Raw genomic sequence first — 23,460 nt, 5'->3', positions numbered from 1 at the left:
ACAGCCACACCAGACACACACACACACACACACACACACACACACACACACACACACACACACACACTAGTTTTCATGTCTGCAAAGGAACATCCAAACCCCACACTGAAGCCTTATACTTAATCAATCATATGTGCTAAATAAAAGCCCAGATGAGGAATAAAACAAATGAACACTCTCAGATGAAGGTGAAGTTCACGCACTGTCTGCGCACATCACGTCTGAGTCAGACCTAAGGAAGGAAAAACACCGACCTGCACGATTTCACGTTAATACGAAGCGGGGAGGAGCGAGCAGAGGAGGTTTATAAGAGCAAACGGAGACTCCCTCCCACTCAGGACCACCGCACGAACTGTAGAAGCAAATACAGATTTTGGGGGGGCTTTAAGTTTTTTGACGACCTGTATGTATCCAAGCCGGGGAAGTTCATCTTGACCATCTGCAGAACCCCCTCCCCCCCCCCCCCCTCATCTTTCTTTGGCACCCTAAGCCTTAGGTGACGATGGACCCTCTGAAGTTTGTAGTTGTGTTGGTCGCGGTCGTGCTCGTGCAGGTTTTCGGTGCGCTGGGGACTCCGCTCTCCGGTGAAGACGGGGACCATGACATCTGGAATGTGGACAACTGGCAGGTAACAAAAAACAATGGACAACAACAATAATAGTAATTTATAATTATTATTGATTCTTTCCCAACTTTGAATAACGCCATCGATCAGCTGAAGAATATGGATAGTTTAAGTTAAGTTTTCAAAAGGAAAAAAACAAAACCTCTTCTATGTTTTTCCTTCACATTCTTACACTGTTCCGCAAATAGAAATAGAAATAAATAAAATAGCAACCAGCAGGCAATTTAAAAAGTAAACGATAGGAGGAATAATGCTGTTTTACCATAATCGAAGCAGAAAATCTTGTGTGGTTTTATGGAAGTATTTTATTATATACATATACATATATACATATACTTATAGATAGAGGGAAAAAATAGACAACCAGATGAACCAGACATCGAGCTGAGCACACTAACTGACACACACACACACACACACAGTCAGCCAACGATTGGGGCGAGAAAACATCGATGGTCAAACTCGCACGCAAATAACGCGATGCGTCAGCTCGCTTTGACCTCTTTTGGAACTTGTCAATTTCCCATAAGAGAAATGTCAACACCAATCACTGATATAGACGACTCTCTCTTTTCTGTTACAGACTTCCTAAACGTGCGATCAGTTCAAAATCGTGTTTATAGGTTAAGCTCCAATGGATAAACAGTGTTTCCAGCTGTTTAAAATGAGGTGTCCATGACCCCCAGACACAAGGTCAGGGTTCAAACCAGAAGGAATACAATCACAAAGTTGGATTCTTCTCCTCCAATCTTTCTCAAAAAAAAAAACAAAAAAAAAACGACAAGATGAAGCAGATGAATTGCTGAGGATGTGAAGCAGATGGTGAAGTAACAGCTGTTTAATTTCAGAACCATGGACAGCAGCATGTCTCCTGGCCCAGCAGGCATTAGGGTTCAGATCAGATCAGAATTACATCTAACACTGCTCTGTGTGTGTGTGTGTGTGTGTGTGTGTGTGTGTGTGTGTGTGTGTGCAGGGCTACCCACTAGAGAGAGGAATATCCACTCGTCTGGCAGACCTCATCAAGCGGTCCAAAGCACAGCAGTTCCACGGTCTGATGGGAAGAAGCTTAGGTAAACAAACAGATAAAGAAATTCATAATTGTACTTTATGGAAATGTTATAATTTTGTTATTGTCTTTTCTTAACAACCATATTGGGCTTTGTGTATTTCCAGTAATTGTCCTGCTGAAACTCAAACTCTAAACTTTTCTGCTGTACTTTACATGATCACCACAGTATTTTTCTATTCCCCCCCCCCCCCCCCGTGTTTCAGGAGCGTCTCAGCCTGTGAGACTTGGCAGGAAAAGTGAGTATAAACATATCATTTAAAAACCAGCCATTAATGTTGCTTCGCCTACTTCTTTGTAGATTAACACCAGTCAGTTTGGTTTCTCTTGAGACTCACAAAGATCTTTTTTTTTTTTTTCTCTATCTCTGTCTTTGTGTCTGTATCAGGAAATAAAGGAGAGATGTTTGTTGGACTTATGGGCAGAAGGGGTTTAAGTGAAGGTAATGCGAACTCTTTAATGGAAATTTACATTTCTGGGTAATCGAAGCAATATCTGGTGTAATATGCAGAGTTTTTGCATTCTATTCATTGGTACCAATCTTTGCACATTAATCTTCCATTAATTTGGGCAAAGGATTTATTCTGTTTACTGTTACTGTGTCATAGTTTTTGTCATTTTGTGATGAACACACATTTTATAACTAAATAATATTTACCTCTACACTGTCATCCTACATGCCAAATAGTTCACTCATTTTTGTGTTATATTTCCCTCTTTTTTCTTTGTTTTTTTAGATATGGAAGAAGAGTTTAAAATGGACTCTTGAAGACGATAACAGAAAGGGAAAATCACTTTAACCATATTCACAGTTCAGATTCAGCTCTAATGCCCAACACAGTCCTACGTTGTTGATCAACAGGACATATCCCACAGTCTGACCGGAAAATGGCCCAAATGTCTGTCGCAATCAACTCAAAGTAATTCAAGCTGCTGCAAATAACTGAAATAATCATCTATGTATCACCGTTGAACTATAATATGTATTGTTATTATTAATATGGAGTCATATTTGTAAGTATCTACATGCCTTACGTCTTTTAAGAGAGTTTGCTTATTTCATGCCAAAATCAATTAAAAATTATCACTTTAGCTAAGTGTGATTTTATTCTATGTGGCTACTGTAAATAATAATGTTGCTGGTGCTCATGGTGCAATTGCTGGTAAAAAGACATAACAAAAGACAAAAAAACACTATAATATCTCTATAGCAAAACAGTAAAAGCATAATGTTGCAGATTCATTAATAAAATTTTATTTTGTTCACATATATTCGTCTGCACTTACTTTTCTTTCGGAAAGATATTTGAATATTTTTATCATTGCGCTAGCTTTTTACATCATAATTCTCCAAGGTTTGGGATGTGTAATTTTATTGTAGTGCCCAACATGAGCAAAACATTGAATACTATATTTCCCACAACGCAAATAATAGTCTCTCTTTTTTAGACCATGCTTATATAATCCACATTCATAGTCTTTTATACAGGCTTGCTGTTTCTGTGTATGTACTGTCTACTGTTAGTCTTCGAGCCTTCTTTCACATTTCATTATGTGTTGTTAATTCACTATGACATCATAACTCATTTACGCAGCTTCAGAAACACAAACGTTTTCCGCACAGCATTCACAAACTAAGTAATCCTCCACATGACAAATAAACCATCCCTGTAAAACTGGTGGAGTGCCCCATTTTTAAAGCAGCGATGTTTAATGTTTCATTGTATTTACTGTAAAGTCCACATTGTGGCGGCAATGGCTCTTATGGTCGAGTGGCTGCCTATTTATTCATTTATTTTAGTTTTTTTTTCCATCTCAGTACTTGAGTCACATAAATAACTGCTTCAGAAAATGATCTGTAGTGATGGTGAGTACACACAATTAGTGTAGGACAGGAGAACATCCCAAACCACTTTGAGCACATTAGTTTAAAAATGTACTTCCCATCTGGTACCAGTGTAGGACTTATGAGTCAAAAATGTTTGGTAAGACTTCTTCCAAGACCATTTCCTGTTGTAAAGCTGGGAATGAATCATACCATAGTCACACATGGTATACAGAGTAAAGTACATGTAGAAAGGACAGAAACGCTGAAAACCAGGCAGATAAGTGAGGTAAGTTTAAAAGAAACAACAGTGGATAAAGCTTAAAGGAAAACTGGAAGACGCAAAACATGAAGTGAACTAGTAACATGCAGATGGCAAGAAGCGAGAGTCCGTCATCAGCCTGAAGGAAACACGCAGAAACATGCTACCATCTGTCAGGGAGCAGGTGGAACAGGCAGGTTTAAATACTGTGCAATTAATTAGGAAACTGGCAACAGGTGTGTGAGTGGGCGAGATAGGCCAGGTGAGTGGAATTAGCTCCATGGAGAGTAGCAGCTGCTGGAAATTTCCCAGTCCAGGACAGGCAATGAGAACAGGGTCCAAACGGGAATCATGGCAGCAAACCTCCAGAGGCGCGTTACGGCCGCATGCATTGTAACATACATTTCATTAAGGTTTAATGACAAATTATTAGTGTTGTTGTCAAGTGTTGGTGTATATTTTGTCATTTCTGTGTTTTGTCGCTTCACGGACTTATAGGCTCAGCAGAATCTGAGATATGAGATATATTACGGAAAAGAAACACCAAGAGCTACAGTAATTAATTGGAAACACATGGTAAGTTGTGTGAAATATAAATGTAAAACAAATGGCCATAGTTTATTTCCTACTTCCTGTTTCCGTGTAATAGCCACAAAACAGCTGTAAAATGCAAAACTAACTCCTTTTTTTCATTGTAATATCTGCAGTGATTTAGTTGGACGACATGCCGGCTCCTCTAGAAGTGAAGGTGGAGTTGTGGTGCAGAATTTTTGTGGGAAAATATCTTGACCGTGAGTTTGGAATGAAGAAGCATGTCACCCAGTGAAGTGGTGCGTCTGACTATTGTTGTTCAAAAAATACATCAGCTAATGCAGGATGGAGACTGACAGACACTGAAAAGGAGCACAGGTCATTCATTGTCAGTTTTAGTTTTTTGTAAGAGGATGGTTGACAATAAAAATCATTGAGGAAATAACTGAAGTTAGCCTTTAACCTCGTAGGGCAGAATTGCTTCTGCTGGTCACCTTAACAGGCCTATGAAAGCTCTGCAGGATTCTTCAATAATTTGGTATCAGGTCTGAATACTTAACAATGCTTATCATTATTATAAGGATGTGATTTTAAGTTGCATTGAAAACCAAAATGCATTTTTAAAGGTTTCTTTGTACAATAGTCATGAATGAGAGCTCCATTGTGATTCAGCATTTTAGAAACACATCAGGTCCAAACAATCTTTTACTCACTTAGCACTTCTTCAAGCTGCTGCCAACCGCTGACACACAAACAAACACATCAGGCAAAGCTCTGCATTTGGTTCACCATTTGCATTTATTGAAGACGGAGGAAGGGAGAGAAGCGAGGGCAAAAGCACAACTGAGCTACATATCAATGCTATGCTACTTTTGTGTCACTGCTGTATGTGCGTAGTTTAAATAAATAGCAGTACTACAACTGGTATATAGAAGGTGATGGAATGCTGCTTGTTTCTGTAGGTAACTGTGATCTTATACAGATGTGTTAGTAACCAGCTGAAGCTGCCCATCTATAGCTGCCACCGGCACAGAAGAAAACAGCAAGACAATAGGATGAAAAGAAATAAAAAAAAAATCATAATAAAATATCAACACACTGGTTAAAGGGGGGGAAAAGAAAAATCAACCAGTTACTTTAAAACAGATGGATATGTTTCATTTTTGAAATTCACATCCCAGGTGTCTCTTTTTTTTTTTTTTCCCCAAGGATAAAAAATGTTTAGGACCATTTTCTGCTACTGTGAGAATATATTCTGTCATCTTATGATGAATTTCTCCCTTTATGACTGTTCTGTGCAAAATGGCAGCCCCAAAGCCACCAGGAATAAAAAATAAATAAATTAAAATTTCCAACATTTACCACTGATCATTTAAAGCACTATGTCTTCCATTATCCAAGTGCACTCAAGTCACGTATAGAACATCATCATCATCATCATCCTCAGCAGGAAATTTTCTTTAAAATTCTTTTAAAAAGTAAGTGCACTTTCCATTAAAAGCACTTTTGGGTTTGGCAAAAAAAAAAAAAAAACCCTCTCTACACTCAACAGTCATGAGTAATTTTGGTCACTTGCAGATTACAGTGAGATTCTTTAAAAACACATGTTGAAAGGAAAATTGTGGTATTTTGAAACATAGAAATTAGTGGTGCTGATTTTAAGTGTCGGCAAGGGACTTGCTGATGTAAGACCCCAGTTGAAGTCAGGAAAACTAACCGAAGTTTTGGAATAATATAAACATGTAAAACATACACAAATGAATCCACAGAAAACAGAAGGAAAAAAAAATTGTACACGCACAAAAAACTGAAAAACAAACAAACAAACAAAAAGTGTTGAATAGGTGACATCATCAATTTTCAACTTGGTTGCTATGGTCATAGTTCAAGGGGTGTGTACAAGAACTTCCCTCTGCCGTGTCTCCATATGTCAGCATCTGGATGTGTTCTGGAGGAGCAGGACAACATAACATCCTCATACATGTACATGTTCTACTAAACTACAACAAGAAGCAAGTTAAAATTGGTGAAGTAAGGCAACATTTCTTTTACTTAAAAACAACAGCAAAAAAAAAAAAAAACTAATGTCACTTTAAAGGAGTTTGTGAAAGAAAGTTAATAGTTGCCATTTGAAATTGTGATACAAAAAGTTACGGAAAAAAAAGGCAAAGTTGAGTTAATGTGGCATATCTGGCCACGCACCTCCAATTTCACAGCTGACTGCCGACTCAGCTTATGCGCACTGTTTAAAGGGATAGTTTGGGGAAATACACTTCCACTCTTTCATGCTGAGAGCTTGAGAAGCTGAGGGACACTTCTCTCATGTAGGCAGCTACCATCAATGCTGTTTAGCTTAACACACACTGTGTCTGAGTAATCTGGTTACTCAGAGAAACCAGGTTATGTGGGTAACCAGGGAAGACATGGCACTAACGAGACGGATAAATATGTTATATTCCTTGTGTCAGTTTATTGTTGTACGGGATCTTTCAAAGTCAAGCTGGCTATTTACCCCTGTAAATAGTTTTTGTGCTGAATAAAATGTGAGGAGAGCTGCAATACTCTTCTCACCAAAGCAAGAACATTTTGCTCTGCATCAGTGGATATCATCAATAAAATCAAATCACCAAGGTCAAAAAACAATTGATGCCGACTATGCTAACACATGAGGCTCGCATCCTCCTTACTGCTTGCAGCAGCAATTATGGTGATAACAAGTACTGACAATGTGCACAAGTGACCCATTTTGATTCAATCAAATGCCACTTCTGATAATAGGAAATATTATTATCCGAAATGTAAATGACGTGTGTCATGGTCTTTGTTAGTGATGGGGGTTGGACGCCCTAAGGTTCTTCACTGTGGACCTTACAGGAACTTTCAGAACCCATTCAAATCACATAGCATTTTTAGCTATTCATATCCACAAGGACGTAAAGTAGATGTTCCTCCACCAGATTTTGTGTTTTATCTTCTATACAATTAACATCTAAATAAAGAATATAAATAGCATATTTATTTTTTTTTTTAAAAAGTGCTTCCCAAACACAACTACATATTTTCACATTACCACAGAAAATAAAATATGGAAAAAAAAATAATAATAAAAAAAATGAAGCTTAAAATGGGGAATTCTAGCTTGTATACAGTGGTTAAACCCTAGAGGTAGAAAAAGTATAAAAGATCATAGAGAACTCTGACAAACCACAAACAACACAGAAAACACAGCAACATGTTTGTGAGCTCCCACAGTCCATGTTTACCCTTTACTGTTCAGGGTATTTAAGATTACTCCCAGGGAGAAAGTGTGTGCAGGTAAAATGAAACGACACAACTGAAGAAAGAAGTGAGAAGGGGCTGGTGCCGTGAACACAAACATGACCAATGGCAGCTATAGTTTCTTGTTTAACCGACCGGCTGGTGAGACGGGTTAAATATTGGAACACAATGTGTGTGATTGTAGCACGGGAGAGAAGATGAATTACTGATTTGCAGTTCAAACAGCCACTGCACACACAGCCACACACAACACAATGCAGCTCATTTTGCACACGAGGTAATACTTGTTCATGCTGATCAATGAATCTTATTATTAATATTATATATATATAAACATTTCCAGATTTTCTATGGAAAGAAAATGAAACAAAGTCATTTTCACATCTACTCCAGTTTGTGTGGGAACTCGTGATTTAGTGATGTCTACCCTGTTTCCTAAAACGGCTTCTCTGCAACTAAAGTCCAAACGCAATTATGTAATAATTTTGTAGGCAATGAGTGAACAATTATGTTCCGAACATATTTTTTTTTAAATAAATTAAGTGCTATTACATTTGTAAGAACTGTGAGAGACTTGCAAAGAGAGGGTTGGAGTTATTCAGGTGTATAAATAGCGGGAATGTGACAAAAAAGAAGTGTGAGATGAAGTTTAGGGTACAAACATGCTTTGGCTAAAGATTTAGAAAAATCATCATTTTATATAAAGCTTAATAAACACACGGTGTTTGAAATGACCAAATGTTGTCTCTGTTAAAGCCAATCCACCAACGCTCTCTAACCTTAACCAAGCGCGGAGGCTCAGGGGCAAAAAACAACCATGAAAAAGATAAATATTCCAGGATATCTTTCAAACAATTTCATACATTGGCAAAAAACATCATTTTGCCTTGAAGCATGTTATTGATATAACCAGTGTTAAACGTAATCATGTTGCAATTTCACAAAAAAATATTTGCCTTCGCAGTTTAGTTGTACAGTAACGTCGTTTTCGGGAGACAGGGCTCGCGTCGGTGGGAAACTGAGGTCAGAGTTCCTATTCTTAGAATCTCTAAGAAAAGTGGACCCAGGCCCTGTTTAATCATAGCCAGCTGGCCTGTGTCTGCCACAGTGTGCTGAATGAGTCAACGTGCTGCTGACCTGTGTTCTGTCTGGAGAACAGAATGAAATGCAGCACTCATTCAATAGCGCCTGTTGCAGATTGGATTAGCTGGTGTGCCTGGTGGTCTGTGCTAATGAAGTGTCTGCGAGGACGCGCGCCAACACTAGTCAATTACTTTACTCTCAGATAATAAACGAGGTTGCAGAGACTAGATTAGTGGCTGTCCTGCGTAGACGGACATCACTGCTTGCTGCTGAACTCCATTATTTAGCTTTTTAGTCATACTGTATAGAAGTAGGCCTGAAACTGAAACAATATAAAATAATAAAATATGTGTAACATATATGCTGTAAATTAAATTTCAGAAATGTATAAAGAAAAGCTACTTAACGAGATAAAAGTTAAATATGTACTATATTACCAAAGTAACAGCCAGTATTTATAACACAGTGTGTGACCTAAATATGAACACTATGCTTTAAGGTCTTGTTTTCCTACAAATAACTGTCTTATTGCCTGAACTACTAAAAACTAATGCTTTTGTTACATTTACTTTAACTCCAACATGTAGCTTCAATTATTATGGAGCTCATACATTTTGGAGAGTAGGATCTTGCAGACTAACCACACACACCAGTTTGAAACAGAAACCTCCTGGATTTCCTTTTGCTGTTTTTTTTCTGTTTTCTGTTTATTCTTGAGCCATGACAGTGGCTGCTTGAACTTGGAAGTAGCATACTGTGCTTCAGCTGCTGAAAGCATTATGTGCAAGTGTGTGTGTGTGTGTGTGTGTCTGGGGATTTTGGAGCATGCCAGTGTAAAGAAGAGGTTTGTTTTTGCGTGTTTTCGGAGTGTGAAGGGAAGCTCCTTTATGTGCCTTTTGGCGGCGTCCATTTTAAGGCTGTCGGGTCAATTGTCTTGCCGTTGCCACGTGTGGTCTCCTTGGCCTTCCAGTCATCAATAAGGTCCTGAGGAGAGGGAAAAAAAGGCACTTTACCTGGATTATCAAGCGAATTCTGTTGTTGAAACTTTCTATTTGTTGCAATCAACAATCAATTTAATTAATAATTTAATCAGTCCATGAATCAATTTGTTTAAAATATGCTCTACAAGTAACCAGCGTGGCTGTGTATTAAAGTGTAAATGTACCATGTCTATACCACTTTTAACAAAATAAATCAGCTGCTGCGTAAAATGAATTCTGCTACTGAAATCTGATCTGTTTGTTTCATACCTGTCTCTTTAAAACCAGGTGCTTTCCCTTCCAATATTTGAGCATATGGAGGGACTGCAGCGTGCTAACGATATCCACCGGGTTTACTGCTGTCTCTTGACTGATCTCTGTGAAAACAAGGCAGGAAAAGCATTAGGGGGTAAGAATGATGGGATCAGGCCGCTGCGGCTGAGAAGACTAATGTCGCGTTTACACCTAGTGATAGAAAGGAGTTAGCAGCATCTGGCAACTCATCAATCTAGATTTTTTTGGGGGGTAAGTTGGGTGCTGTTGTGTTGTTGCAAAACTTCAGCTAAAGCTTGACCACATTTATGACTGTTTCTGAGTCCACACACGTCAGTGTAGTTTGAACCAATCAAGAGTTCTGATTGACAGAAAACTCATTTTGTGTCACACAGCTCTAGAGGGAAACTGTACAGTGAGAATACATTCAAAATGCAAGCTCTGATGACTGAGCTGTGTGGGATCGAACGGGTTAAATGTGAAGCAACATTGTGAAGTACTTTGGATAAAAGTGTTATATAAACAGAGTATTTACCATTCACATTGTCATGGTTGCTGTCTGACCATAGTTTTTTTCTATCTTCTCATCCTTTAGTTACTGTGAAAAAAGGTTTATGAACTGCAGTGTTGTGCTCTGCGTTGCAGGTGAGCTTCCATGTTCCTCTGCAGCCAGAATCTTTGGTCTCAAATGCTTGATTCCTACTCCTGCATCAAATGTCCCCAGAGGCTACAGCGTACGCTACACAGTAGTGAGCATTTAGACTGATGGTGTGACTGTGCTGCACTAAATTTACATTCTCTTCTCTTGAAATGTGCCATAATTTTTGGGTGTGTCTACAGTTCTGACCTTTGATGGAGATCTCTTTGCCCTGAAAGTTGTTCAGATAGCGCAGGAGCACCTCTTTCCAGTAACTCCGGTAGCTGATGAGGCCCAAGTCAGACAGGGGGCGCTCAGGTGAACCCACCTTTTCCTCCACTTTGGACAGGAGGTAACCTGGAAAGACAAAACCACCTGCAGTTCAAGCTTATTGTTGGTTTTATTCTTCTTCAAGTATTTTCCTCTACTGCGGAGAAAGAACATAGGAAATAAGCAATAAAATAACAATATTAATGACTGCAATACTCAAATCACAAGAGTATGCATGGTTTCTCTCAAAAGGGCAAGAGCTGCAGACAGCCTCCTAAATCTGCCTTTATTGTGCTGCACAGAACCCCTGGCAACTGTGTTTAGTGGTTAGGTTTATGAGACACACATACTAAGAGGACTAAGAGGAAGAATACACACTCTGGGTGTCCGTACTTACTGAAGTCTATCAGCATCTTGCCGAAGCCCTGCCTCATGTACTGTGGCATGGTGAGAATGCAGGAAACATTGTAGTTCAAGAAAGAGTTCTTTTCCTGCAGAAGGAAAATAAATCCATAAACTTAAATCATTTTAGCGTATGGACAGAATGAATCATATTATGTCCAGGGGTAGTATGCAATCTGTGGTGTGCCTCTACAGACAAGAGCCAACTACTTAGTGTTTGTGCACAATTCACTCTCAAACCTACAGCTTATATCATCCAGAAATTTCACATAAAATCTTTCCCATGGAAAAACAGGACTTGAAGAATTTCTTTAAGTTATCGAAATATAAAGAAAAAAAAGGCTAAAGCAAGAGGACTGTTACCTTTGAGAAATATCCCACTAGATGGCACCCTGTGTTGTCAGCTTCGGTCATGACGTAGAAGAGGAAAGGTTCGACGTCGTAATACAGAGTCTTGTGGTCCAGGAAGAGTTTTGCCAGGAGACACAAGTTCTGACAGTAAATCTGTGAGGAAGAGCATCACATCCAGAAAATGTTTTGTTATGTTCCAGCCTTATTCCAAGTTTCCAAAAACTTGAAGTTCAATATTTTCCTCAGAATTCTACAAACAATGGCCCGTAATGACAATGGGAAAGGAGTTTCTTTAAAATCTTTGAAAAAAAAAAAAAAAAAAAATCACATGTACATAAGTACTTATGGCCTTTTCCGTCACACTCAAAATTGAGCTCTGGTGCATCTTCGTCTCTCTGATCATCCTTGAGATGTTTCTACAACTTGACTGCAGTCCACCGTCAGTTGATTGGACATGATTTGGAAAAGCATATACTTGTCTGTATACAGTCCTACAGTTAACAGTGCATGTCAGAGCACCAACCAAGACATGAAGTCCAAGGAAATAGCTGTAGACCTCAGAGACAGGATTGTATCGAGGCACAAATCTGGGGAAGGATATTTCTGCAGCATTGAAGGTCCCAATGTTTGTAGAATTTTGAGGAAAATAATGAATTTTATCCATTGGAATTAGGCTGTAACATAACAAAATGTGGAATCTGGGGGGCGGCCTTGTGGTCATCCACGGACCACAGGGTCAGTGGTTTGATCCCTGGTCCCGGCTATATGTCGAAGTGTCTCAGGGCAAGACACTGATCCCCCCAACAGCCCAATTTCCTCCCCAGCTGTGCAGTGCCGGTCCAAGCCCGGTAGAAATTGGGGAGGGTTGCGTCAGGAAGGGCATCCGGCGTAAAAACAAAAAAATAAATAAAATGAAAAAACTACATGTGGAAAAAGTTAAGCGCTGGGAATACTTTCTGGATGCACTGTACCCTGACAGTTGCCACATGCAAATCTCTACTGAAAGTTTTTCTTTTTGTTTTGCCCTGCAGAGTAACATCACGCACCTCCTGTGCAATACTGTCCTGTCCATCTTGGTGTTTGCTAATCCCTCTTGTCCACCAAGTTAAAGGCAGCATGTTGTTCAATCCACATGCTTTGTGTCGAAACTCCAGATCTTTGTTTCTCTGACCTCTGGCAGTTATATTATGATTCCCTAAATAATTCCGGTCCTGACACTGTTCAATTTGTTTTCCTATTCGGATTTTCCAGGACACAAACAAGCGGAAAAACTAATTTCTCGACCTTCTAGGGGAAGGTCAAGCACGTTCTTACCTTGTTCTTCTTCCCATCCACCTCAAAGACAGAAATGTTCCCCTTTCGGTAGATCTCGTCACCTGGAGGATGTTTCCAAACACATTTGGCCTGTAAATGTATATAACAGAGACAAACAAAAGGAACTAATGAAATTCATTTGTGGTTAGTTTGGACTTAAAAAAAACTCAGGTTCTAATCTCTTCTCTACCAGACTTCAAATACGTGTGTTAGTAATAAGTGTTTTCCTCTTCCTCCTAAGCTCCATCAACCTCTCTGTGTGTTTAAACTGCCTTTGGTACTTTCTTATTGATGTTAGAAATTCCTTTTTGCCACAGCCTACTCCAGACAGTAGTGTTGTGCATCAGTTTCAGATCACACCAATGTGTGATGTGCATCAGTTTCAGGGGACCAATTAAAAACAATTGCATCTCTCACTCAAAATACAATAACAATTTGAGCTGCATCTGAAAGGCAAAGTTATGACATCTATCTAAATAGAGCCTGCGTGGTCTACGAATAACATAATGCTTTGCCTTGAGCATTGAGATAGAGAGTTATAGTTTCAACTAGGGCAGAGGGGGCAGCTGTAGCTCAGTTGGTAAGGCAGTCATCCACGGACCTCAGGGTCAGTGGTTCGATCACTGTTTACGTGACGAAGGGCATCTGGCGTAAAAACTGTGCCAAATCAACATGCGGACAATGAGCCGCTGTGGCGACCCTGAACTCACGGGATGAGCCGAAAGGAAAAAAAAAAAGTTTCAACTAGTGCAGAATCTCAGACTGATTTTTTTGCCACAGTCCATTTGCAATTTGATGCTTCAGCAGGAAGCTTCAATTTGTTTTGGTTATTGACAGACTTTTGCTAAACGAATATATGGCCAGAACCCAAAGAACAACCTGCAAAAAGCATAAAAGTGGTACATTTTTGTAGTACTGCAGAAAATGTAATTCTAAGCACACTATTTATATTAATACAAGCCATTAATGAAGTGAAGGGTGAATATGAAGCACAAAGTAGGAAGAGCGGAGAGCGAGCCATTCTCTAACTCTTTAAGAACTTGCAAATCTGCCTAGAATTGAAAAGCCTCACCATGTGCCTGCGCAGAATAGTCTGGCTCTTCATATACTTAAGGCAGAATTCACACATGTAGAGCCTCCCTAGTCGGACATATTCCTCTGGGTATGGAGAGTGGTACCAGGTATCCAGCTCGTAGCGACCAAACACAATGGTTTTTATCATGTTGCTGCTCTCCGAGACCTGGCCTGCCAGACGAAGCTTCTCCTGTGTAGGTCACAGCAGGAGGGACAGGGTAATGGGGAAAAGGATGTGAAAAGGTGCAAAGGGGACAACAAGAGGGCAAGCGAGGCCATTGGAGAGGGGGGAGAAAAGAAAAAGGAAAATATCTCAATTATTTAGGAAAGAGAATCAGGCAAGACAAAAGGTCACACTTTGGAAAACCCTCAGTGGAGGAAGCCAGTCACAAAAATTAAAACAATAAAACACGAAAATGATGTACAAAGAAAATCTGTGATGAGAAAAACATAGCCAAAGCCTTCATATAAAGTTATTAAACTAATGTCTTTAGGAAATATTTCCATATGACATATGATCTGCAAGGACATTTTCACTGACTTTTAAGTGATATGAAAACAGACGTATGTGAAGACGATGTACCTTTTGAAGCAAAAAACTCTTATCACTATAAATTTGGTTCAATTTGATGTGTGTTGCCGTTATTCCACTGGTGATGTTGCACGTGCCGAGCTGACTGGCCAAAGTACGAGGAAATACTGACTCAGAGCATGTGCAGAGAGCAAACATACAGGGATAATATGTCGCCCAGTGGAGAGGTGTGTCTGACATTAATACAGCTGGCTGCTAATAACTAACCAAATGTGAGTAATGAAAATTCATTGTTTTTGTTTTTGTCGTCTGTATAGATTGTAGGCAATGCGATTATTTTGAAAAGGACCAAATTTAACCTTACAGTTTTTTTGTAACTAAAAACAAACCAACAACAGTAAGACAAGTTGCAAATCGATCACACTCTCCTGTTTACTTTAGAAGAATGGAAAGTATATGTAATTTATATTAACCTGGCTAAGCAAGCAAACTAAATCTGTAGTTGTTTAAAATAAGCCTGGGTTGAAAGAATCATACCTACTTATCTGAATGGTTCACAAAGTAAGAAAGCAGAAGAATAAACAAATATATAACAACAGTGGTTTCCCAAGCTACCAACAATATCTCAGACGCCTCCTGTGGCTGCAGAGGAGGTTTTGCGGACTGAAAGAGAGAAAAAAAAAGGAGTAAGGCAGAAAAGGGGGACAAAAATTAAAAGGAAGGAGAAAGGAGCAAGGGAGGGAGATGAAATGAGTTTTCTCTCTTACAAGGTCCTCCGAAGCACGTGCCTGCGCTTTCCTGAACAGCTCAAGGTCATAGTCGCTGGTGATGTTTTCCAGCAGCGGCTCCCTGCTTGTCCCATGGCTTTGACGATGATCCTATCGGTTGAAGGGGCCGAGGATCAAACAAAATATTCCCCTTAATATATTCAAAACATAGTATGGGGGAATCACAGTTGGTTACGTGCTTGACATATCGGACAAACATTTATGTCTCACCCACCATATACTTTTCCTTCTGCTCCTTATTGAGACCAGAGTTCCTCTTTCTCCTCAGCTCTGTCACCTTCTCCTTGTAGCGCAACTGACGGTCTGTTGGGGCCTGAGACCGGGTAGAGATAAATACTTCAGATAAGATTTAGCACTTGTATTTTGAACCCTTTATCTTTTTAGGAGTGGAAATGACAAAAAAAACAAACAAAAAAAAAAAACATTTTTTTTTTTTAAATCTGCCTTGGCGTACAGCAGGGATCTATATTCCAACCACTTTTATGTTGTCTCTATATAAATGAGTTGCCTTCTGAAGACATTGACCTTCTGAAGACATGCATGCACAGACACCAACATGCTTACAAACCTACTAATGCAAGGAACTATATTACCGTAGAATATTCAACATACCAAAATATCCAAAGCCCTCCTCCTAAAGCAGACACAGTGTGATCAGGCCAAACCTGACACAAGGTGTCTGATTTCAAATATATCAGTTGGTCAATTTTAATCTGGCCTTTTGATCACATGTGTAAAAAATGATCATGATTAGTCTTCTAATAAATAGTCAAATAAGTCAATCAATGAATAAAGATGACAGATCTTAGCTTAGTTTTAGTCCTTACATGCGATGTGAACGTTTGGGACCTTTTATACACATGTGTCTTTCTAAATTATATTAAATGTTATTTGCTGCCAGTGAACTAGGATCTATCTCAAGGACAATTAAAGTAAAAGGATGCATCTAACCACAATGTAGAGTGCCACTGCAAAGTGTCCGAACACAATAGTAAATTAGAGACTTAATTTTTTTTTAAATTCTAATACATGTGTGAAAAATGAGTTATTGTAGGTTGATGAGCAAACATTTTAGCAATTTAAAATGAAATCTACAATACAATAAATTGTAAAAAGTGAAGGTGCCTGAATACTTCCCGAAGCCACTAATGCACAGATGAAAATTAACAATTTAACCTAACTTTGGTAAAGTCTTCTGTCTGTAGGTCAAATACACTATTCTGTTGCATAGTGTTGCAGACCAGGAGGAGTTTGTATCACATTTGTTGTGACTCATCCTATAGCAGCGCATTTCCTCTGACCCTGCTACACTGAAGAATCACAGCCTGGTCTGTGACCTGAGGTATTCCTGTTTTAGAACTAATGCCTCAGTCAGTTTTTAGGAAATCCTCTTCATACAGACACAAACACAGCTTCAGTTTAAGATGAAATACATTGAGCAGGTGCTGGCTTCACTAGCTCAGGTGAGTAGCTTGGACTTTTTGGGGCTTGTCTGATGCACTTGCACGCTTGCGTCGTACCTGGTTTCTTGTGGAGTGTCTGTTTTCGTCCTGACGATGTGACAGCGTCCTTTCCTCGGCCTGTTTGTCACGAGTTGATGCCCTGCCCTGCAAAACATCAACACTGTCTACCACCAACCACTCACAACCAGCCCTGCAGCAGAAGCATTGTAGCAACCATGTCTGTGTTCCTGGAAGATTCACAGCTTGACAGTTTCAATTTGAGTCTGCTGGATTTTTATCCACTGAACACTTGCTTGCTGTTGTATGATGTCTGAGATGCTACCACAATGGAATTTCAGTTGACTCGTGAGCAGGGCTTGACATTAACACCTGCCAAGCTGCTAAATGTGGGTGGATTTCAGCAGTGGCAGGTAACACAGCTGAAAAAAACAAGCCAAACTGAGTCCTGAGGAAAAAAGTTAATATCAAGCCCTGCTCGTAAGTGATATTAAAGAAGGTATAAAGTCATTTGAAGAACCACTGAAACAAAAATGCAACATATTTTTAACCAATGTCACAATACAGTTGATATGGCCATTATTCATTGAGAGCTTCTTATCCTTTAAAATAATATAGAGCTTAGCTTCACACCTATTTCAATCCCTTTTGATCCATCTGTTGTGTGTGTGTGTGTGTGTGTGTGTGTGTGTGTGAGTGTGTACCTTGCATTCATCAGCAGAGAGGTTGTGGTAGAGAGGACATCCTGATATGGAGAAGTGTCTCTCATGTCTTCCTGTCAAATGACCTGATGTAAAAAAAAAAGGAGAAAAGAGGGAGGGACAGAGAAAGGGACAGAAAACTCAGATATGGTTTATGGGAGCAGAGCATCTAATCCAGTGAAAAGTTATTCCGTGTTCATGCTCTCACCCAGTGAGTTGCACCCAGGTGTGGGACACTTCATGTTGAAGTTGTAGCTCTCGTGGAAACGCCGTCGTTTGGGCCGGTGGGAAAGGTCGTGGGCAGCAGCCTCTTTCAGGGACAGCTCTTTGGCCAGTCTCTCGTCCTCCTCTTGTGAAACTACAATGTCATTGCTAGAAGACACAAGGTCATTGCTGGGGCTTGAAACTTCGATATCTGACTCCGAGGATGGGGCGTTGCCTGTTGGGGTGCGAGGAGGGGTCTCATCCCGGGCTGCCCCCTGCTTCAGGTCTGCTGAGCCAATGAGGTCAAAGGAAAGAAGAAGACAAGAGACACAATTACTGAATTAACCTTTCAACTGAAAATGACAAGAAAACAACTGTACATAGATGAAATACACCAACATGCATCACACTGATCAACGTTTGTTCAGTCAGTTTCATTCACTCAGTGATCCGAATGGCCATTTTATGCTCACCTGCAGCCAACCAATGGATTGGCTATGATTTTATATCTTGGTGCACTTTGAACAATCACATGAACACAAACCACACTGGGTTTCCAATAATAAAGATTCTGTATAAAGATTATTAATTTCACACCCCATAGTAAGTGGTAGACTGAATGTGCAGTAGAGAAACAATCAGACCATTGACCAAAAAACAAAAACTGAAACAACCAACCAACCAAAAAAAAAACAAAAAAACCCAAACATATATTGATAAAAAACATGAAGATGAAGTTAAGACCCTCCACCAGTGGCTACAAGTACAGAAATTCAATATTTAAGATTGACGTTACTGCATAAGAAAACCAGTGTCTGGGATTAGGGAAGATGGCAGGTGAATAGGAGAGCGATCCATCTCATTCCCCGTTTTTTCAGTTAGACAGGCCTCTTCAAAATATCAGGCAATTGTTTTAAATCTGACATGACCTATGTTGATGCTAAACAATTTCTGAAACCCCACAAACATAATTCTTAATAGAATGTCACACAAACCTTTCTGAAAGTCTCTGCAAGCAGATGAGCCAAAAAACCACAAACAAATAAAGCAACAAAGAGGAACCCATCATAAGATTAGTTATTCTGTTTAATACTTTATTCACAGTAACTAAATACAGTTGTTGCCTTGGTGACCAGAAAAACACACATTCCAACATTTAATTTTGCCGTGAGGATAATTTCTATATTACATCTTACTCCAGGTTTATGCACACATAAATTCATTTTAATAATTAAACTGATGTTCCACAATGGTCAATTTTAGAGCCAGTTTTTAAATTTATTTACCAGATGTTTGTAAATAGGTCTCTGAGACATTAATTTACAAACAATGTTAAAAAAAAACTACTTTGTTTAGGCCTAACAGAAAAACCCAATATAAACTTCCCTATTGCATTTTGCAAGGTTGTTTCCATTAACAATGATTCCGTTTCATTTATATAGTGTTATTATAAACAAATAATAGGCAAATAAATTGCCTTCTATTTTGAATTATTATTTGATCATTTTTAACAACAGTCACAACTAACCATTATCTTCGGCCTGCATATTTTCAAACGTCATTCTAGTTTGCTATGAGACATATACATAACTATAATTACATATAATTATGTTATCAACCTTAATAGTTTTTCACAGCATGACTCAATGTTAAAATAACAAATGATAAAACTGAAATGTGCAAAAACATTTGTTTTAACAGATAAAGATTATCACCTCCTTGCACTGTCTGTATTTAGATAACAGGTCCTTGTCTCTGTAGTTATTCATTCATTCTAGTGACAGCTTGGGATATGTACTAAGGCATATTTGTCTTCTTTATAATCAGGAACACACTATGATCCCAGACTGGGCTGAACGGCACCATGATTTTAGTCTTTTCTTTTACTCTCTTTTTAGTCCTCTTCCTCCTCTCATGCATTATCTTGATTTCACTACTCTTCACTTTTCTCTTCTCCTAAATCTCTTCCTTCTGTAGTCCTGTTTCTACAGTTTCTTCTGAGCTCTACTGAACTGGAGCCACTTTTAACACACTATGTTTCCAGCATTTCAGACAGCATACAGAAAACAATGCTGCTCTCACCATTGGCTTCAGTATCTGAGCCCGACGACCTGCTCTGACGCAGTGGGTATTTTTTGGCTGTGGGGTTTGTTGCCACCTGCTGGCTGCGGGTGATCCTGCGTCCGGAGGAGAAGACAGACGCTGCCACTGGTGCTGCTGCCGATTCTGCTGCTGAATCTAAACCTTCATCAGTGCCCACGCCTGCAGGAGAACTGCTCTGTACTGAGCTACAGTTATCTAGAAGAGAAGAGAAGAGAAGAGAAGAGAAGAGAAGAGAAGAGAAGAGAAGAGAAGAGAAGAGAAGAGAAGAGAAGAATTGATTTGCCAACTTAGTAAAATATAATTGTGTTATTTGAAAACCGGTTTTCACAGCAAGAAATACTTATATTTACTAATTCTTCTAAATTGTTTCTAAGGGTTTACTGCTGTTATTTGTCGTGTGTGATAAAATTAACAAAAACTAATAAACTAACTAAAATTTAATTTATATAAAATTTAAATATTTGAGCTTTTGAGTGATGGTGGAAGATGAAAACAGTAACTAAGAGTTGCAGCGCTACTTTATAGTTTAAGAAATATTCAGAGAACATTTCCTCCTTGAAATTTTAACAAAGAGACACGTTATATATATTTAGAATTACAGATCAATTTCTTAAACCTGAGCAGTAATATCTAAAAAAAAAAGGAAAAAGACAATTAGAAACAATGATTCTGTTAATGTCAACGGTTATGAAGACAATAATCCCACCTCAGAAAAGAAAGCTGAACATCTGAACCCACTTCTTTCTGGAACAAATTCTGTATTCTGCTTGTGAGATGAAGAGGAGAGCCTAGACAAATTCTCTCAGTAAAAAGGGCAAACAGTGTTGGCCTTTATGTCTCTGTTGTAAATCCAGTCTGGCAGCCACAGGAGAAAGAGGTCAAACAGAGGGGGGGAGTAGAGTTTGTGTATCTGTCATGGGCCTGTCTAAGTCCATGCTTTATGGGTGCACATATACAATAGCTACTGTTGCACTGTTAATGTGGGGGGTTTAAAATCTCTCTGTTGTCTGCATCCTTCTTCAAATTACCAACACAAACATAACTCTGTTCCACACAGATATATGTACTTGGACAATAAATATAACATGTTAAATGATGTATGAATTTAAGTAATAATTAATACTACCAAATAAAGAAGGTTTCATGAGGAGAACCTGCTCCAGAATGCACATAACCTAAAGTTGGGGCGACTGTCTCCAGTTAACTATTCACTTAAGTTGCCCTCTCAGTACCGAGACTGGCCTCAGACAGTCAGAGGCAATGATAGTGGACTGAAAAGACTTAATATGTGGGGACATCTACAAGTCACAGTACACAGACACTTCTCATGCAGTCTGACAAACAGCATTTGTTAAAAATCCCCAAACTAGCTTTAAAAAGGTTTTAGAGACTTGCCTAGACCCTGCAGCTGTAACTGATGCCTAAGTTACCTCGAATTATACAACTATCTAAAACCACGAAGATTTACTTTTTTAAAAACTTTATCTACACATGCTAAACTTCAAAAATAAAAATTATGCTTTTTTCCCCCTGCCTTTATCTCTATGCTGTAAAGTGGCTTTATTTAAACAGTTCCTTTATATTGTACATAATATGTACAACATCAAACTTATTAAAAAAAAACAAAAAAAACAACAACTGTTACCTTGTGAACTCTGGCTGAGGCGCAGTGACGCTCGGGTGAGGCGCGTACTGCTGCGCCGGTGCACGCTCTCGGGCACTTCGGTGTGCTCGAGGTCGGCGGAAAAATCCGAGTCCTCCGTCCCGTCCGAACTGCTGCCTGCGGTCCTCTGGAAACAATTATAATAATAATCTGCGTGACTGGACTGCGACTCACGTCGGATCAGTTCGAGAAATTCTGCAAAATTGGAGTAAAGACGTTTTTTTTTTTTAATTACTAGGGGAAAATTCAACAATGACCCCACGCTGGATGAGGAGCTTCACCCCCTCCCCCCACATCTTCCACGGCTCTGAAATCCGGTCTTATCATAACAAGGAGCCTCCAAATCACCCCGACTGCATCCGTGGTACCAAATCCCCTTTTCACTAAGATTAACTTCACCTTCGGCGTGAACTTTCAGGTTTTAGCCTAAATCGGCTATTTTAGAAAACTTTTGCTAACTACGACAGCACAATACCTCCATGCTCCGATGGGGTGATGCTGCAACGTTAGTAAGATTTTGTTAATAGCATACATTTATTTGTCCTTTTTTAATTATTTAATATTTCATTTGAAAACAATGACATATTTATTCAGTTCATTTGAGCCTCTCATTTAAACATTTTAGGTCCAACGTTGTTTGAAAAACCTCAAGATATCCCCTGTAATAAGATTAGAATAAATTAAGCTGAACATGAGTTAGAACAGCAGCTCTAAAGTTAAAAATAACTTAAGCCAATATGTATGAATGCAGACTACGTTATTTGACAGTTGTGAAAATATGTAATTACTATTTTTTATAATATCACAATTAGGGGTGACTGGGGCGCAGGAGGTAGAGCGGTGGTCCACCCAATCCCGCATTTGTTGGTTTGATCCCCGGTTCCTCCGGTCACATGTCTTGAGCAAGACACTGAACCCCAATTCAGTTACTCTCGGTGAGTGTTGGCCATCTGCATTGCAGCTCCCCCATCGGTGTGTTATTGTGAGTGCGATTGGGTGAATGAGAAAAAGCGCTATATAAGTGCAGACCATTTACCATTCTACACTTATTTTGATACTAATAAAAATGATATACATTTTAACGCAAAACAAACACGATTTAGGTGAAAAGAAAAACTATATCATTGTATAGATTTTTTTTTTATAATCATTCTTAGCTTGGACCACTAGCGCATATTAAGGCAAACGAATTTGACAACTCACAACAAATGGAGCATTCAATTTGCATGCGCCCAATAAAACTAAAGAGGAGGCGGGGTTTCGACAGAGTCGGACCAATCTATTAGGCGCAAGTTCCGATTCTGTCCAATCAGAACGTTGTTTTGGTACGGACTCTGGTCATTCTCGCAGTCAAACAACAGCCTGCTCCTTCCCAACTGTAAAAAAAAGCTGCCGTTATCGACGTTAATGGAGGTCTGCAACTCCGCGACCTACACCGTTTGTTAGAAAAAAAGTCGCAAAGCTCAAAATTTCAAACTCTTTCTTAATGCACCCCAAAATAAGTCACTTGGTAAACAACACATTCTTGCAACTCAGCAATAAGCATTAGCTAGCTTAGCTTTTAGCAACAACGCTAAATGACAGCTCAGTTTTTGGGGCTCTACCAGCACTGATACTCAACACCCATCTAAAACTCATTGAGGGCATCTTTTTAGATTCATATTTTAGTTCACAGGCGATCGTGGGTATTTAAACACAGTTTTATCTTGAGCTTCGCGTTGGCTAACATTAGTTATGACGTTATGTTGTGTGTATGATCTGCAGCCTGCTCTAACGGTTGACTCTGCAGCAAACATCTGCCTTACCTTTCTCCGGGGCATTTTCCAAGATGGGACGAATGGCCTCACGCGGATTATTATCCCGTACGTTGGAAAAAAAAATGTGTCGTACGTTACTTAAATAATAAAACCAGCAACTCGCTAGATTTTGACACGAACCAACTCAAGTGAAAAGAGCGCACCAGTTTCTCCGCACTTCCTTGACAGTACGGCGCAAGCTCGTTGGTTTTTAAGGTACGTCGAAAAATGGTTCCGT

General features: G+C 39.3%; 2 protein-coding genes across 7 annotated transcripts; one reads left to right on the top strand and one right to left on the bottom strand.

Moving 5' to 3' along the window:
* Positions 1-193: 193 nt before the first annotated feature.
* Positions 194-5,424, top strand: LOC137099776 (protachykinin-like). Its single transcript, XM_067477034.1, has 5 exons — positions 194-628; positions 1,602-1,698; positions 1,901-1,933; positions 2,083-2,136; positions 2,432-5,424. The coding sequence occupies exons 1-5, from the start codon at positions 503-505 to the stop codon at positions 2,461-2,463; spliced, it is 342 nt and encodes a 113-aa protein (XP_067333135.1). The 5' UTR covers positions 194-502; the 3' UTR covers positions 2,464-5,424.
* A 1,882-nt stretch (positions 5,425-7,306) lies between these two features.
* LOC137099772 (histone acetyltransferase KAT7-like) lies at positions 7,307-23,448 on the bottom strand. Of its 6 annotated transcripts, none has more exons than XM_067477024.1 (16): positions 23,232-23,448; positions 21,409-21,553; positions 19,743-19,958; positions 17,665-17,949; positions 17,460-17,542; positions 16,816-16,902; positions 15,510-15,608; positions 15,275-15,385; positions 15,123-15,170; positions 13,974-14,165; positions 12,902-12,991; positions 11,600-11,740; positions 11,232-11,325; positions 10,775-10,921; positions 9,925-10,031; positions 7,307-9,658 (listed from the first exon to the last, which is right to left on the bottom strand). In XM_067477024.1, exons 1-16 carry the CDS (start codon positions 23,244-23,246, stop codon positions 9,560-9,562), a joined length of 1,959 nt encoding a protein of 652 aa, XP_067333125.1. In that variant the 5' UTR covers positions 23,247-23,448; the 3' UTR covers positions 7,307-9,559. The 6 variants fall into 6 exon arrangements, with proteins under 6 accessions (XP_067333125.1, XP_067333126.1, XP_067333127.1 ...); XM_067477025.1 differs by having other exon boundaries at positions 17,665-17,946; positions 23,232-23,446; XM_067477026.1 differs by lacking the exon at positions 15,123-15,170 and having other exon boundaries at positions 23,232-23,447.
* Positions 23,449-23,460: the final 12 nt, after the last annotated feature.

Source organism: Channa argus, chromosome 15, assembly GCF_033026475.1.
Source record: "Channa argus isolate prfri chromosome 15, Channa argus male v1.0, whole genome shotgun sequence".
NCBI classification, from domain to species: domain Eukaryota; kingdom Metazoa; phylum Chordata; class Actinopteri; order Anabantiformes; family Channidae; genus Channa; species Channa argus.
This window is presented reverse-complemented; position numbering and strand designations above follow the sequence as displayed.